The 14579-nt window shown below is 45.2% G+C and overlaps 1 protein-coding gene across 2 annotated transcripts in view; it reads right to left on the bottom strand.

The window, feature by feature from the left end:
* Positions 1-12555: 12555 nt before the first annotated feature.
* GLRA1 (glycine receptor alpha 1) overlaps positions 12556-14579 on the bottom strand; it is a 61577-nt gene continuing 59553 nt past the window's right edge. The window contains exon 9 of one of the 2 annotated variants that reach the window (XM_036423378.2): positions 12556-13027. In XM_036423378.2, the coding sequence (XP_036279271.1) occupies positions 12713-13027 (315 nt within the window). In that variant the 3' untranslated portion in view covers positions 12556-12712. The remainder of the gene's footprint in view (positions 13028-14579) is intronic. The other variant, XM_036423379.1, reaches the window with a different exon arrangement.

Here is a 14579-nt window from a genome sequence, read left to right as displayed (position 1 = left end):
TCTGTTCTTTGGGGTTAAAAGTTTTGAATAGCTATAGTATAATGAAGTGTGAGGTTTCAGGTAACATACCCTGGAGCTCTTGAAAGTTATTACTGAACTTTTACCCCACCCCTTAACACATTTCAGTTGGCAGCTACCTTTTTGGAAAGAAAGATGTAAAGTCACTTGCAGAATAGTTCTGCCTAAATATCAAATCAGGTAGCTGTTAAGACAAAGGGTAGGTCTTTTGTGCGGATACCTAAATTAATGTGTCCTTTGGAGATGACTGAAGTTACGCAGGAGCCATTTGCTTTGGTGAGATGAGATCGGACGCTGGTTCTATTGGCAGAAACTGGCCTATTGTAGTGGGTAATCTTGAATAAAAAAAATAAAACTGATAAGTCATGTAAGTAAAATACCCTTTTCCCCAGTGAATGAGTAAGTTTTTATTTGATAATTTCTTTCTCACTTTGGACTTTTAAGTCAATCTAATAACTGCTTTCTCATTAATGTCTTAGCTGTAGCCCTGTTCATCCTGTTTCTAGGTATGCCTCCTGTGTGTTCACAGCTATGGCTGCAAGTTAATTTGGTGCCCTCTCATGGGTTCCCTGGTCCAATCAAGTTTGAGAATGAGGTCTCTGGAAATGGCCTTCCTGGGAGAGAGGACCAAACAATTTGTGATTTGGAAGCAGTTTAGTGTGTCTGAACACTTAGAAAGTGAGCAGTCACTGTCTTTCAATCATTCACCAGCCTCTCTCTGCCCAAATGACACTAGTTCTTTACATTGAAGTAATTTTCAGTTCTAGAGAAGTGATTTTAGCCAATAGGTTGATCATGACAATGAGATCCAGACGAGGAGACCTGGAACCCTTTGACAACCTTATTAGAGGACTTAAAAGTATTAAGGGTTTTATCTTGGTCACTTTGTGGTTCACTTTGTACATATCAATATAATTACAGAAAGGACAGATGGGTATTCTGTCCAGTTTTTCAAACTTGGGAGGCAGCTGAGGTCCTTGCTTTGTTTGGTCTTGAAATTAGAACTTACCTGCATAGTTTTCTTGGGTTCTTTTTGAGATCTTTGCACTATTGTTTGTCTAATATGCACAAGAATCACATTGGTAGGCATTTCATCTGTCCAATAGACCAGCAGGATGCACTCCTTTGGTATGTAACTATTGTTAGTGCTGAAAATACTATAATGGATTAAGTCTTGGAAAATAGAACTATTAAAATATGAAATAGTATGACAAATTCATGGTATAAATTTTAAGCTTTGAGATGCATTTTGGGAACACCCACTTTTAAAACTTCTTACTATATTTTGGCTAACTGGCATGCTCAGAGCATGGTACACATACCTTTGAATGAGGTAGAAATACCTAATGTGGAAAAAATTTGATTTTAGCAAATTACTTATTTGATATGTAAGTACCATTTTTAAAAAAAGATTTGGGCCGATCATTTACTAGGGTGGGTAATTCTAATCTCTCCCCTCACAGTATTCTTTCTAATGAGTTAAACCAAGAAAGGCAACTCTTTCTGAAAGAAACTTCATTTTACATACTAGCAATGACTTGATTAAAAACCAGTTACATTTGTCTTTTAAAAAATTCATATTTGGCTCTTTTCCTCTTCACACCTTTTTTTCCTCTGAACATATCTTCATGCTTTGACTAGGGAGAGACACTCTAGGTTGTGAGAAGTCATTTTAGATGCAGCTGAAAATAAAAAGGGTATGCTAGGCTATATTTTCCTCCAGGTCAGCTCTGTTTTCTAATTCAGAGCAACAAAAGGTAATAGTATTTGCACCACAAGCTCCATGCACTAAGTACTGGCTGGCTGGCTGGCTGGCTAGCTGACAAAAGGAAGCTCCAGAAGAAAGTTTTTGAGTCACAATAGATTAGCATCTCAGAATATAATCAGGACTTGATTGTACTCTATTATCTCCTCTCCAGTGCCTACTGAGCACAACCTAAGAGCTTCCTATATGTTGGGGTGCCTTAATGCCCTTAAAGATGTGACTTTCTAGTGGGTACTCTGTCTACTTCTAAGATGAAGGAAAAGGTAAGTTCCCCCAAATAAGTATAGGAGAATCTGAATGAGGCTGGAAGTGTCAGCTGATGGGAAGGAGATAGAATGAACTCTCAGCCCCTGTGCTGTGCCCCAGGTCTGTCAGAACTTTAAAGTTGTTTCGATGTACTTCATGCTTTATCTGTGCCTACCATTCACTACACTTGAACCAAACGGATAATCACTATACCGATAATCACTATACCTTGTATGTGCCCTAGTTGTTTTTTTTTGTTTTGTTTTTTGTTTTGTTTTTACCTCCATGTTTTTTACTCCTGCTATTCCCTCTGTTCTTTAAGGTGCTATTGCTCAAATGAGACCTCAGGTCTTGAAAGGCTCCATGATCTGTCTTCAGCATTCCTCATTAGTGATTATTTTGGAAGTTCTATTGTCCCCTCCTACATTGTAAGAAAAGAGGCTTTCATTCTGATGCCCTGCTTTTACACTGCAGTTCTTGCCACAGCCATTTCAGAAACAGCAGGTAGATGGGTGATAGACAGGAGTAGGGAAGTTAGTCCTGGCTATGACATGAACTATGGAGACCTCCTCCCTGAGCTTCCACTTCTGACGTGCACCCTGAGAGGCTGAGCTGCTTTCTCCATGCTGAGACATTTTGAAAAATATCAAGGCAATTAATTACAAAGCAGTTACCTACATACCCAGTGACCCTGACGAGGTCACTCAATAGGCCATTCAGAGTGCCCTTTGTCTCACCAGCATGCAGAGCTATGCAGGACTGGCCCTGGCCTTCAAAGCAGTGGCCTATCTATTCTGGCATTACTGCTGAAGCTCATGTCCTGTTCTGCCAGAGGCCAAGCTTCTGGATGCAGGCCGAGAGACATGGATAGGCCAACCCAGTCCTGGGAACTGTAGCAAGCAGAGGCCTTGTCCTGTGAACTGGTCTGGCCTAGTTTGTGCACATCAAGCTACCTAAGGGATTGTTAGGTCAGAAGCAAAAGGATAGACAAACAGCAGCTACTACTTAAAATAAAAAAATAAAGTTCTGACCCAAGAAATAGATGTGAGAGGAACATGGATTGGTTGCCTCCACGCACCTTGACCAGGACCAGGGCCAGGGAGGAGCCTGCAACTGAGGTACATGCTCTTGACTGGAATCGAACCTGGGACCCTTTGGTCCACAGACTGACACTCTACCACAGCCAAACTGACGAGGGCCTGCCACCACTTTTAATACTCATTTCAATGGCATCTCATACAGAGGTGCTCCCTCTTTACCTGAACACTTGCTTGGGGGAAGTAGTTACTCATATTTAAAAAGATGAAACCACAATTATATAAACCCAGATAGTAAACTGCTATGGGAAATAGGAGTCTGAGCTCACCTATCCTGTTTTCCAAGAGAGGTTCCTGTGAGACCCAGTTTCTCACCTCCGAATTCTTCCTCTGGTCTCTATTACCACATCTTCCTTTCCAACTCATATCCAGATCACATCTTCACTAAATAAGTTCTTCTCTCTGGTTCCTGTGCCTTGCCATGTTTGTAAGAGGTGCCTCTTCTTAGTTGAGTGATGTTTTATTTATTTTTTAAAATATATTTTATTGATTTTTTTACAGAGAGGAAGGGAGAGAGCTAGAGAGCTAGAAATGTCAATGAGAGAGAAACATCGACCAGCTGCCTCCTGCACACCCCCACTGGGGATGTGCCCACAACCCAGGTACATGCCCTTGACTGGAACTGAACTTGGGACCTTTCAGTCCGCAGACCGACGCTCTACCACTGAGCCAAACCGGTTTTGGCTGAGTGATGTTTTAAAGGGATTCCAGATATAAGGAGGTCCTCCAGAAAAGGTTTAGTCCTTACTCTTGATTTCGGGCAAATCTAGGCCATTCCAGGCATACACTGATCTCTCATGCAGGACTGTTAACAGAGTGTGTTCTCACTGTCCTCCAAATGCCATCGATAGCCACCTGCCTGCTGCTCACCCCGCTTGGGTTTTTTCATAACTAGCTTAGGTTCTTCCATAACTAGCCCCACATCATGTGCCAGACACTGGATTAGTAGGTGCTCAAAGTTTATGTTGCTTATGACCAAGTTCTGAGAAGATGAAGACTGAGGATTGTCTCGTTAGGTTCTTGATCTAAAAGATGATGCATTTCCATTCTAGTACAAGATAGTATTCCTTGGTATTTAACAGATTATAGGAGTTAAGTTTTTGTATACTTGAAAGTACCCAGGCCAAAGGCTCCATTTTTATTATAAGATTCAGTTAAAATGGACTAATCTCATGTATTCTGCTTTTTAATGACAAATTACATCAATTATTTTTATAGTCAACAATTTGGGAGCTAGGTGGGTGACTGAGGTCACGGGGTGAAATCACTTGTTGACAGTCAAAAAACAAAGTGGAAGATGTAAACCTGTCAAGGCTATTTCCAAATCTTAGCTTCCCATTGTTTTTAGAATCATGTCCAAACTCTGCAAGGCTTCGACTTGGGTTGGTAAAAGGAAGTTTTGGAGCCTACTGTCCTCAACTGTAAAATGAGAATAAGATCAGGGCCATTGTGGAAATTTTGTTATTTAATTTAAAGACACACAGGAAGTGTTCAATAACAGTATTGTGATAGTTCCGGTTTCTTCACAATCCATTACTACTCTGGTTGTGAGTGGCAAATATTCGCGGAGCTTAATATGGTGCCTTCTGTTCAGTGGGTGCTCACATGTCTGGGTAAAAGGGATGCAGGTGCTTGATCAATGTAACCAGGACTAGAATTTAGGTCTCTAAAGCGTGCCCAGGCGTGGCAGCGAGCATGGAGTGTAGGGTCCTCGAGTTGGTCATGAGATGTCAGGGTGGTAGACTTGGCCTTTTGGAGCCTATCTCAGTAAAGAAAGCTCTTTGATGACCTGGCAAACAGGAAGAAGTGATGAGAGTCATAGTGATTGAGATCCTGAGAATGCTTTCCAGTTTGCAATGTAAGGGGTGGAATTAGCAGTCATTATGTCATTTTACCCGGACATTGGACCTGTGATGTGGAGATTACTGTCCCGGAACACATAAAGAAACTGAAAGTCAGAGAGGTAATGGTCTTGTTCAGGATAGTGTGCCTTTGGTAGCTGCACCTCCAAGCTAGTGCTCTTCCCAACATACAAGGGAACCTGGAATGGATTTAGAGGAAAGCTGAGAGGATGAGATGTAGAGTGGAGCCACTTCTCGCAGTCCTCCTTTTTTGTAATTAAAAAACAACTAGAGAAGTGGCCTTTTGAAAAACTTCACAGCTGGGAAAATCCTTCAAGCTTGACTACTGTTTTACAGATAGGAAAATTGAGGCCCGAGGAAACCGGAGAAAATGTGGAAGCATTTTAGATGACTATATTAACACCTGGAATGCACAGTTACCATTTTGCTATATTTGTTTTATTGAAACAGCTATCCCTTTTAGAGGGCTCTTTTATTTTATTTACTTTTTGAGGTCTTTTAAAAACTATACCTGATTTGAATCTTTTTCAGGGGCAAAGGAGTGGCTAGCTATATGGTGACGGCAGGAAACGGTTTACAGTATGGTTTTCATATTATGGAAAATATGAAATTCTTTATACAGTGTTAATTTTAAGTCTTAATTTTTAACATTGGGAACAAGAAAAAAGTTTGTCTGCAACATCCTCATTAATTCCAGGGCCAGATGAAGGGAGACTGAGGGACATTTGTCATGTCACCCTATAGACTTTTTACAGAGATTCCGTTGAAATACAGCATAAACACATCCCTGTTGGGAAAGACAGGAGCAGTGTTTTCTGATGACAGTGTTTGTTGGAGCAACGGGAGTGTGGAAGCAATTTCAGGGTTGCTAGGCTGAGGTTTTGTTTGGGGGTGAGGAGTGGAGACAGCTGGAGTGGAGAGCGCTGGCCCAACTCCAGCCACACCTATAATATTTTTTCTTTTTATTAGTGTAGCCTAATTAATGGTATGAATTTAGATTGGCCCTCCCCTCCCCCAATGGTCTGGAGCAGTACCATTTTTTTCTGCCTACAACTACACCTATATTAACAGGGGAAATATTCTTTAATCTTGCTGGAAGTTTCTGGTTATATTTAAATTATGTCTGTTTGAGGGCTGGGGTCAGGCTGGGAGGAGACTGGAGTCATTGCAGTCACTTCCTGAGGGCAGTTTCAGAGGCTCTGCTCTGACACACTTCTCTTTGATTCTTCCAGAGGCTCTGGCAGAGCGGATTCACACAGGTGCCCTGGAAAGTGGGCCTCAGCCGCCACAGGACATGCCTGCTAAAATGCCCGGTGCAATGTCCTGGTGTTTGATGGCATTCGCAGGTGAGAAGCTAGTCTGAGAGGCAAGTCCTGGGTGCTGGGAAATACCTTGACTGATAGCAGGGAAGTGAAGACTAATCTCCTTGAGGGCCAAGACCCCTGTCTCAGCCTTTCCCTACCTGTCCTCAGAAGGCCTGGGAGGGGCTCGCAGTGTGACATTGAATTGGGGAAACAGTGAAGCATTTTATAACACGCCCTTTCCATGAAAGTATCTAGAGTTTGGCTTCGAAAATTCTTCAACCCCCTCTTTTTATTTTATTTTTTGTTAATCCTCAACCAAGGATATTTTTTCCACTGATTTTTAGAGAGTGGAAGGGACAGGGAGAAACAGAGAAACGATGTGAGAGACAAACAGAGAGAGAAACATCGATGTGAGAGACACACTGGATTGGGCCTGCAACTGAGGTACATGCCCTTGACCAGAATCGGACCTGGCACCCTTCAGTCCGCAGGCCAATGGTCTATCCGCTGAGCCGAACCGGCTAGGGCCAACCCCCTCTTTTTATAGGGCAGTAAGCTAGCCAAGAAAGGTGAGCCCAAGGTAGCGCCAGAACGAGGACCCTTTCCCACTGAACTCTATCTACCTTGGGCGGCAGATGTCTTTAAATAGGACACTGGGTTTCTAAGGTTGCATAAGAAAGCAGCTGGATCTGAAAAATGCGGGCAGGCCAGGAACAAGGCAATGCAGGTGACTGTGAAGCAGCCCAGGTGTGGGGATGGGGACCTCATTATGCCTGGAACCTGCATGTAGCCAGCAAGGACCTTTCATCCTCAGACTAGTTAGCTGGTTCTGCTCTGTAGCTGGTTATCAGCCTTATGTAAAATATCATTTTTGTTGCTGGGCTCTCTGCAGGGTATATTTTTGGCTCTCCATTCTCTATACTCTGACTTCTTGACCCAGTGTTCCCGTGGAGATTTTCAGAGCAGTGAAATTGCAAACTGCATGGGCTAGAGGAGGGAATACAAATCGTAGCCTTAAAACAAATGAGACAGGAGCTCCTGGCCCATTCTTATCCCCACAGAAATAAACCAGCATCCTCTGCAGAGGCCAGTCTCAAAATGAAATGTGCAGACTGATGAGACAGAGGAGATGCAGACAGAGGGAGGCGGTGGGAGGAGGGGAGCAACGGAGGAAGAAGTAATGGTTTGGATGCTGAAAAAGCCTTAATGATCCTAAAAATTATTGGGCAATAATTTCTACTGTGGAATTCATTTTGCTGTTCCAAAGAATGATAAAGCACCTTAATTATCGCTTTAAATAACCACACAGCTCCATCAAAACAGCATGACATAGCACCCACGTATGAGCAAACCCATCTCCTGCCATTGCTGTCTTTACAGCTTGAGAAATCCTTAAGGAAGCAACAGGATGAAAAATTGATAGAAGCATCATCTAGCCTGGGCCCTCATGATTCTAGGCCACTCGGGCCTGGGAGGGATGTTTGCAGGGCACCCTTGAATGCCTTGGTATCCTCAGATCTTCAGCGTGGACAGTTAGAAAAAAGTCAGTGCTTTCATTCTCTTACTATTGGGCTAGGGTGGAGAGGTAGCATTTCAGGATTTTTAAAAGTTATTTAAAAGCTATTTTTAAAAGTGATTTCTAGACTTGAACTAAAAGAAGAGAGAAGGGAAAATAGAAGAGAAACACACATTGATTGGTTGCCTTCTGCACATGCTGTGACAACCCTTCAGTCCACAGGCCAACTATATCCTCTGAGTCAAACCGACTAGGACTTTAAAAGTTTAAATCCATAGGGTTTAAGGTGTTCTACCCATTGGAATTTCAGGATACTGTGAGACCAAAACCTTTCCAACATGCGCTCTTCCTTACACTGATACAAATTGATAAAAGTAAGCCAGCTCAACCAAGCAAGGCCTAGTTCTTTTATTTCTCTCTTTGGCCAGGATGAGCTCCTGTTTCTAGCTTCATGGAGCTGCAGGAAAAGAAGAGGTCCTTAATTCAAACTTCTAGAGTGGGTTTCTAAGAGAAGGGGCTTAGTGGAGCGAAAAGAGCTAAACTATATCTTAAAAATTCCTTTCCTGCTTGTCTGTTTAGAGAATTTCTGGTCTGGTTGGTTTATGAATTAACAATGCTTTATATCATGGGTAGAGAGCCAATCACCCCTTCTCAACAGACCTCACCAGCCCCTCAGAGAAGCTTTCTGGTTAATCCGAGAAACGGAGCCCAGAGAGAAAGCTCCATCTTCCCACCGCCTTGCGGAGTGGGGTAGAGTGTGCAGCAGGTGCTGGTTGAATAAATCAGCTTCCTGAGGGGTGCTCATTGTCCAGGTTTGGGCTTCCAGCTGGACTGGGGAATGGCAGCAAATCCCAGATTTCCAACCAGTCCTGAAGTTGGCATGATTGCACCACTACCAAGCCCTCTGCTTGCCAGCTGTTCCTACTAAGGAGGCAGTTCCTGCAGACACAATGACAACTCCCTTCAGTGTTGCAATTAACTAAGGAATCTAATTTTCACAAAAGACCCACTTGTCAGTGATTGTATCACCTTAGCTGGGGCACCAATCTACTTGGCAACCTAACATTATAGAGCCTCATAAAGCCACCTCTTTTTAATGATGCTCATGAAAAGGGGGACTTTGAAAGAAAGGAACCATTCCTGCCATATTTACTTTCTCCCCAGTATATATATAAAAAAAAGCCTATGAAAAATACTGGTGAGCTTTGTAGGGACATACATTTCTTATTTATCAAAAGCTTAAAAGAAGAAATAATTTGGATCAAATGACCTTTTGTCTTTCTAGACTTGAACTAAAATTAGAGTTATAGTTAAGGTGTTTCTCATGAGCATGCACACTCAATTTTCTTTCTATTTACAGCTAAGAGCGGACTTTTGAATGTTTAAAAGGACCAGAGGGTGGCAGAGCTGAGCCATTTATTTTGGCTGCTCTTGAAACAAATGAGATACATTATAAACGAATAGGTGGGAAGTTACTGGTATTAATCTGTCTGCTTAATTGCTATCGCCTAAATTTGGCTCCCAGGAATAGCTGCAGTTTTGGGGGTGGGTGAAAGCAACTCCTCTGTGCCTGTATAAATTCTCCCTTGGCGCATAAATACTGATCTGTACATGTAAAGAGCTTGAAAATCAGTGAACCACTCATTGTACCTAAATCAGTTTCCCCCTCACAGTGGCACTTGGCAGGTGTAGTGCTAAGCCACGGTATCCTCAGAAAGTATTGTCCTATATGATGGAGCCACCTAAAAGGTATTTGGCCTAAATTATCTAGTTTGAGTTTCTATAATGATGAAGTCTATGTAGTTTATTGCTAAATCCTTAGCGACATTATACACTAATGAGAATGTCTTCTTGAGCATGCGCCCTGCCCTGCCTAGTTCATGATGCTAGTTTTGACTTTATAATGGTTGATATTTACCCCACCACGGTTCCCCTTTGGTAAAGCAGAGCAAGAGGAAAAATGAGTCTGTCAATTTTTCAAAGGAGGGCAATAAGAATTGTGTGGGTCCACATATGTGTGCACATACATGTGTGTGTGCACTGGGGAGGTTCAGAAATCAGGGTGACATCAAACTGTTTGCTGAATGAATGTCCTGAAGACTGGCTCAAGCACAGTTAGAGCAAGGAGAGAGTTAGAGGCCACTATACCACTCTCCCCACATGCATTTAGAGAAAGCAAAGCTAAGTCATTTACCCCTCGTCACCCAGCAGGTTAGAGGCAGGCTTAGAATTCAGGTTCCTTTCACTCACATTTGTTTTTTGTGAGGGATGCCATGTTTGGAATAATCTGAGAGATTCCAGTGACATCCCAGCTCTGTGTCCTAAGGAGATCATTCTGTTGTCTGTTGGATACTTTCTGCTAGAACTGGCAGCTCCCAGTGGGCAAGTTGGATATGGGCAGAAGGTCAAGGCCCCAGCCGAGGTTGGGCAAGTGGCCCTGCGATTTCTGTCTCAGGGAGATTCCGGACACGTCATCCAGGGATCCCAGTCTGAAATCTGTGGGTTCTGCTGTTTGGGTGGAGGCAGAATGTCTCAACAATTGGCACTGTCTCTAGTCCCCGACAGGGCCTGGCGCCTTCGTTGCCTGACTCACCCAGACTTCAGGCTTTCTGAATTCAGATGAGCAATGAGTAAAGTAGGCAGAAGGGCCTCTTTATTATTTTTTTCATTAGAAAATATTTTTTCTTTTAAATAAAGTTCTAAGTGAAAGGGGCTAATAGTCTCTTCAAAGACTCATGAATGGAGCTTTTCCTGCTCCCTTAAATAAAGTGAATATCGTGCTAAATGAAAGGTGCTAATAGCAGTTCAAAGGCAGATATTCTGGTCTTGAACTGGTGGTGGTCCCAATCCCTCTATTTAACTTTTCCTCCACAGACACAAGTTTGTGGTGGGAAAGGATGGTCTTGGATGAGAGACTCCCCCACATGGCTCCCCTCTGTCAGTGCTTCTCAGAAAAGGATTCTAGGTTTTGCCCACATCACCCGGGGCTGGAACACAGTTCAGCTCTGGTCTGCATAGCCCGAGAAGGGGAGGCACGACTCACTGGCCTGGAAAGCCCCTGTAAACAGCTTTGTCCTCAAGCCCCAGAGCCAAATCCCTTTTTGGCTGCATAGTGCATCTCTTTTACTTAAGTCCTTCTAGATCCTTGTCTTGGTCTCTGCAGGCATCAGCGGTTGTGCCTCAGGGAACAGGAGAAGAGTCCCTACGGGAAGGTGCTTTAGGGAGGGGTTAGGCTCCCAGTGTCTCATCTGGGGCCTGCCCCGGGTTGGGGACACTCTAGACACAAGCGAAACCCCAAGCCGCAGTACAAACTGATTGTCCGCTCCGTCTCACCATCGACTGACTTTGAGCCAAAGCTAAGACACTAAAGTGCAAAGAAAGAAGTGGAATCGGGTAGTGGGGAGAAGGCCAAGCCCAAGGTGCCAGAACTTCAGGCCTGGTGGGGTTGGCAGAGAGGGGTGGAGGCTGCTGGAGACAGCCCCTCTTTCCTCTGCAGCCCCCCTCGAGGCTGCCATCTGGGGGCAGCTGGGCCCTTCTGCTGGACTCCCTCACAATCCATGTTCTAGTCTCTCTCCTTTCTTTCTGGGTTCTCTACCTATTCGGGGATAGGTCTGGCATGTCAGACTTAGAAGGAAAGAGAAATAGCTGTCCAATTTTCCTAAATGTTAAAGCTAAACAAAGCACCGAAAAAGAAAAAAAAAAAAAGACTTATAAAAATATAATGGGTCCTCCCCCCACACTCCCACATTATTTGCGGTACATGAAATGTCAAAAATATAATGATCAGACTTTCTACACAGTCCCATTTCTTCCCACCCGTATATATGTATACTGTAGCAGCTTCAGTACCCACCTCTCCTTCTTAAAACTTCACTCTGCAGAACCACCTGTCATAATTCATTCATTCCACTGACCCCACCTTCCCAATTATACAGCCATTCCCTATTCCAAAGAGGCTTTCCAAAAAAATAGACATTTGAAAAAGTGCATTTGTTCACACTCGAGTCTACTCACATTATTTCTTGAGATTATTACTTTTTTTTTTAACCATAAAAAAGATTGCATATTGGCAATATAATGAGAAGACCATGGTGGCATTTCTGGGTGGCGGCGGACAGTAAGGGGACGGGTGCTGGAGCATAGAAGCGAGAGGGCGCGACCCTTAGCCTGAGGACTGCGCAGGGTTATCTGGAGTCTCCATCCTCGCGCCTCTGACACATCCCATCTCTTCATCACTCCCTTCTGCGCCCCACCTCTGCCCATGTCCACTGCCCACGCCCCGGCCACACGGCCCTGTGGAAGCAGAGGCGGAAGCTTTGGCATGTGTCCGCCAGGGTGGGCGTGAAGACAGGCATGGCGTTTGGAGGGGCGCGAAGCAGCCACACACCAGAGCAAGCTTATTTGTGACTGTTTCCACTCGGGCGGGGAAATGGTCCATCACTTCCGTGACTTTAACGATTTAAGCAGTTATTAGGCTGATAGGTTAAGAAACATCATTTGTTCGTGTGGTTTTGCATTAATAGTAAGCATGAATATATATATATATCATATATTACATTGCTTTCCTTCTGCTCTGGGGCAGGCTGCACTCTCCTTTCAAACAGCAAAACTGCACAGCCCATCAAGCCCATGGACCGCCCCCTCTCCCCCCGCCCCTCTGCACCCTTCCCTTCCTCCCCCCCTCAGTTCCTATGTTAGAAAACCCCTCCCCTCAGCTCCCCGTGGTTAAATAGAGAGTGCCACGTTCTAAGACTTATGTATCACTGCCTCTTGCTATTGCACACGGTGCAGAGAGAGAGTGGGAGTCGTGTATGCGTGCCCCGCCCTCTCCCGCCTCTTCTTCGCCTTTCAGGTGCCTGTGCTGGTCCCACCACCCGCTCCCAGCCTCCCCTGTCCCGGACCGGTCACTGGTTGTGGACGTCCTCCCTGCGGACGATCTTGTAGATGATCCAGTAGAACATGTTGAAGATGAGGAAGGCCATGGGAAAGCCGATGCGCGATATCTTGTCGATCTTCTTGGCTCTCTGGATGAAGAGTTTCCGCATCTCCTCCGGGGACTTGGACGGCGCAGGAGCCGGGTTGGTGGTGTTATTGTTGTTGGCGCCCTTGACCGAGATGCCATCCTTGGCCTGTAGACAGGCGGGGCCCATCCCATAGGCAGAGAAGTTGAAGCGGCCCTCTCCGGCCTCATCCTCCTGGAATAGATTCATCATGGGGTTCTACTTAAAATAAGACAGGGGCTGGGCACCCTCCCTGCAAGGCACTCCCCTGGGGCCAGGCCACGCCGTCTGCACCCCTCCTCCCCCCGCTGCACTGCTCCAGGACTCTGAGGCTTTCTGGCTGGCGGGGGGAGTTACGCCTTATAGAGGGGCGCCGCTCACGTGTCTTAAACAGATGCAAACCAGGGGATGGAAAGGGGGCATAGGGTCCTGAGACCCGAGTTCACCTGTCAGCTCTGTTACCTTCTAACGTAGGACCATAGGCAAGTCTCTTTCTTCTGTGAGTCTCAGGGTTTGTTTTATTGCATTTTTACCTACCAGTGGGGCTAAGAGTCATCTCACTACCTCAAAGGTTCTTCTGCCCATCAGAGGTCAGAGATGAGTACACACTCTGGATGCTGCTTTATTGGAAATCCAGGGGACAATTTGGAGAGATCCCCTGCTTTGCTTCTGTTGCCTCTTTGCCCTCCTCCCCCATCCCATCCCCAGTTAACATCTTCTGGTGTGTGGGTGGGGGCAAGGGGGCAAATTCTCCAGGAGGGAGCTGTGGGCCTCATCTGTATTTCTTAAGCCGGGAAGCCACAGTTTCTTAAAATTTCCATGTCCCCCATACCCCTGGCGGCTGTGGCTCTGGGCCTGTATCAGGTTTTCATTCAAGGCCCTTCATTGTTTGGCTCCCACTTACCTTTCCAGACTTTTCTCTCCCTGTGCACACTTGCCAGCATTGTGGCACTTCCTGAGTCATCCCTGTGCACCCCACCTCCCTTAGGCTCACACCAACAAGCCTGCTGCCTGTCCTTCTCATCTCTCCCTTCCTGAGCTAAGTCATCTTGCCTGGACCAGAATCATGGAGTCCCACTGTCTGCTCTCATGGCGTGTAGCTTTGTGTCCTTTCTATGTGAGCTTTGAGGGAGGACCCTGTCTGCCTCTCCAGTCTCATCTGTGCCATTGTCTCTCGGGCGTCCTGTGCTCCACTCGCCCTGAAACATCTCCATGGGATCGGAAATGCCACACTCACTCTCTAATTCCGGGCCCCTGCCCCATCTGTCCTCTCTGGCCAGGGCACACTCCCACCTCCAGTCCTGCTTCCAACTCCTTCTCTTCCACTGAATTAATTCTTACTCAGAAGCTTTCCCTGAGCCCAGCAATAAGCTAGGAGTCCCTGCATGTTCTCCATAAGGTCCCTGAAAGCTGCCTCTCCCCACTCCTGGAAGCTCTTAACATGTTGTATTACTTGATTGATGGCTACCTCTCTCATTAGACTGTAAGCTCCGTGAACTCAGAGTAAAGTCTATCACATTCATTAACCCCTAAACACTGAGTGAACATATGAACAGGGGATGATCACTTAGCTCAGAAATGGAGAGACGAGAAGGATAAGGGCAGCAAGCATGTTGATAGTGAGCCCAAGGCAGGGAGTTGGGGACGCACAGGGGCAATAGAGAAAGGGCATAAATAATACATGAGAAGATGTCAGCGTAGGTAAAGGTCAGTCCTCGCCACCTCCCACAACCACATCAAAATTACAACTAAATTACAGAACAACCATCAT

The sequence above is a fragment of the Pipistrellus kuhlii genome, unplaced genomic scaffold (genome assembly GCF_014108245.1).
Source record: "Pipistrellus kuhlii isolate mPipKuh1 unplaced genomic scaffold, mPipKuh1.p scaffold_m20_p_8, whole genome shotgun sequence".
Lineage (NCBI taxonomy): Eukaryota > Metazoa > Chordata > Mammalia > Chiroptera > Vespertilionidae > Pipistrellus > Pipistrellus kuhlii.
The sequence above is the reverse complement of the archived record's forward strand: the minus strand, read 5'-3'. Positions and strand labels throughout refer to the sequence as shown.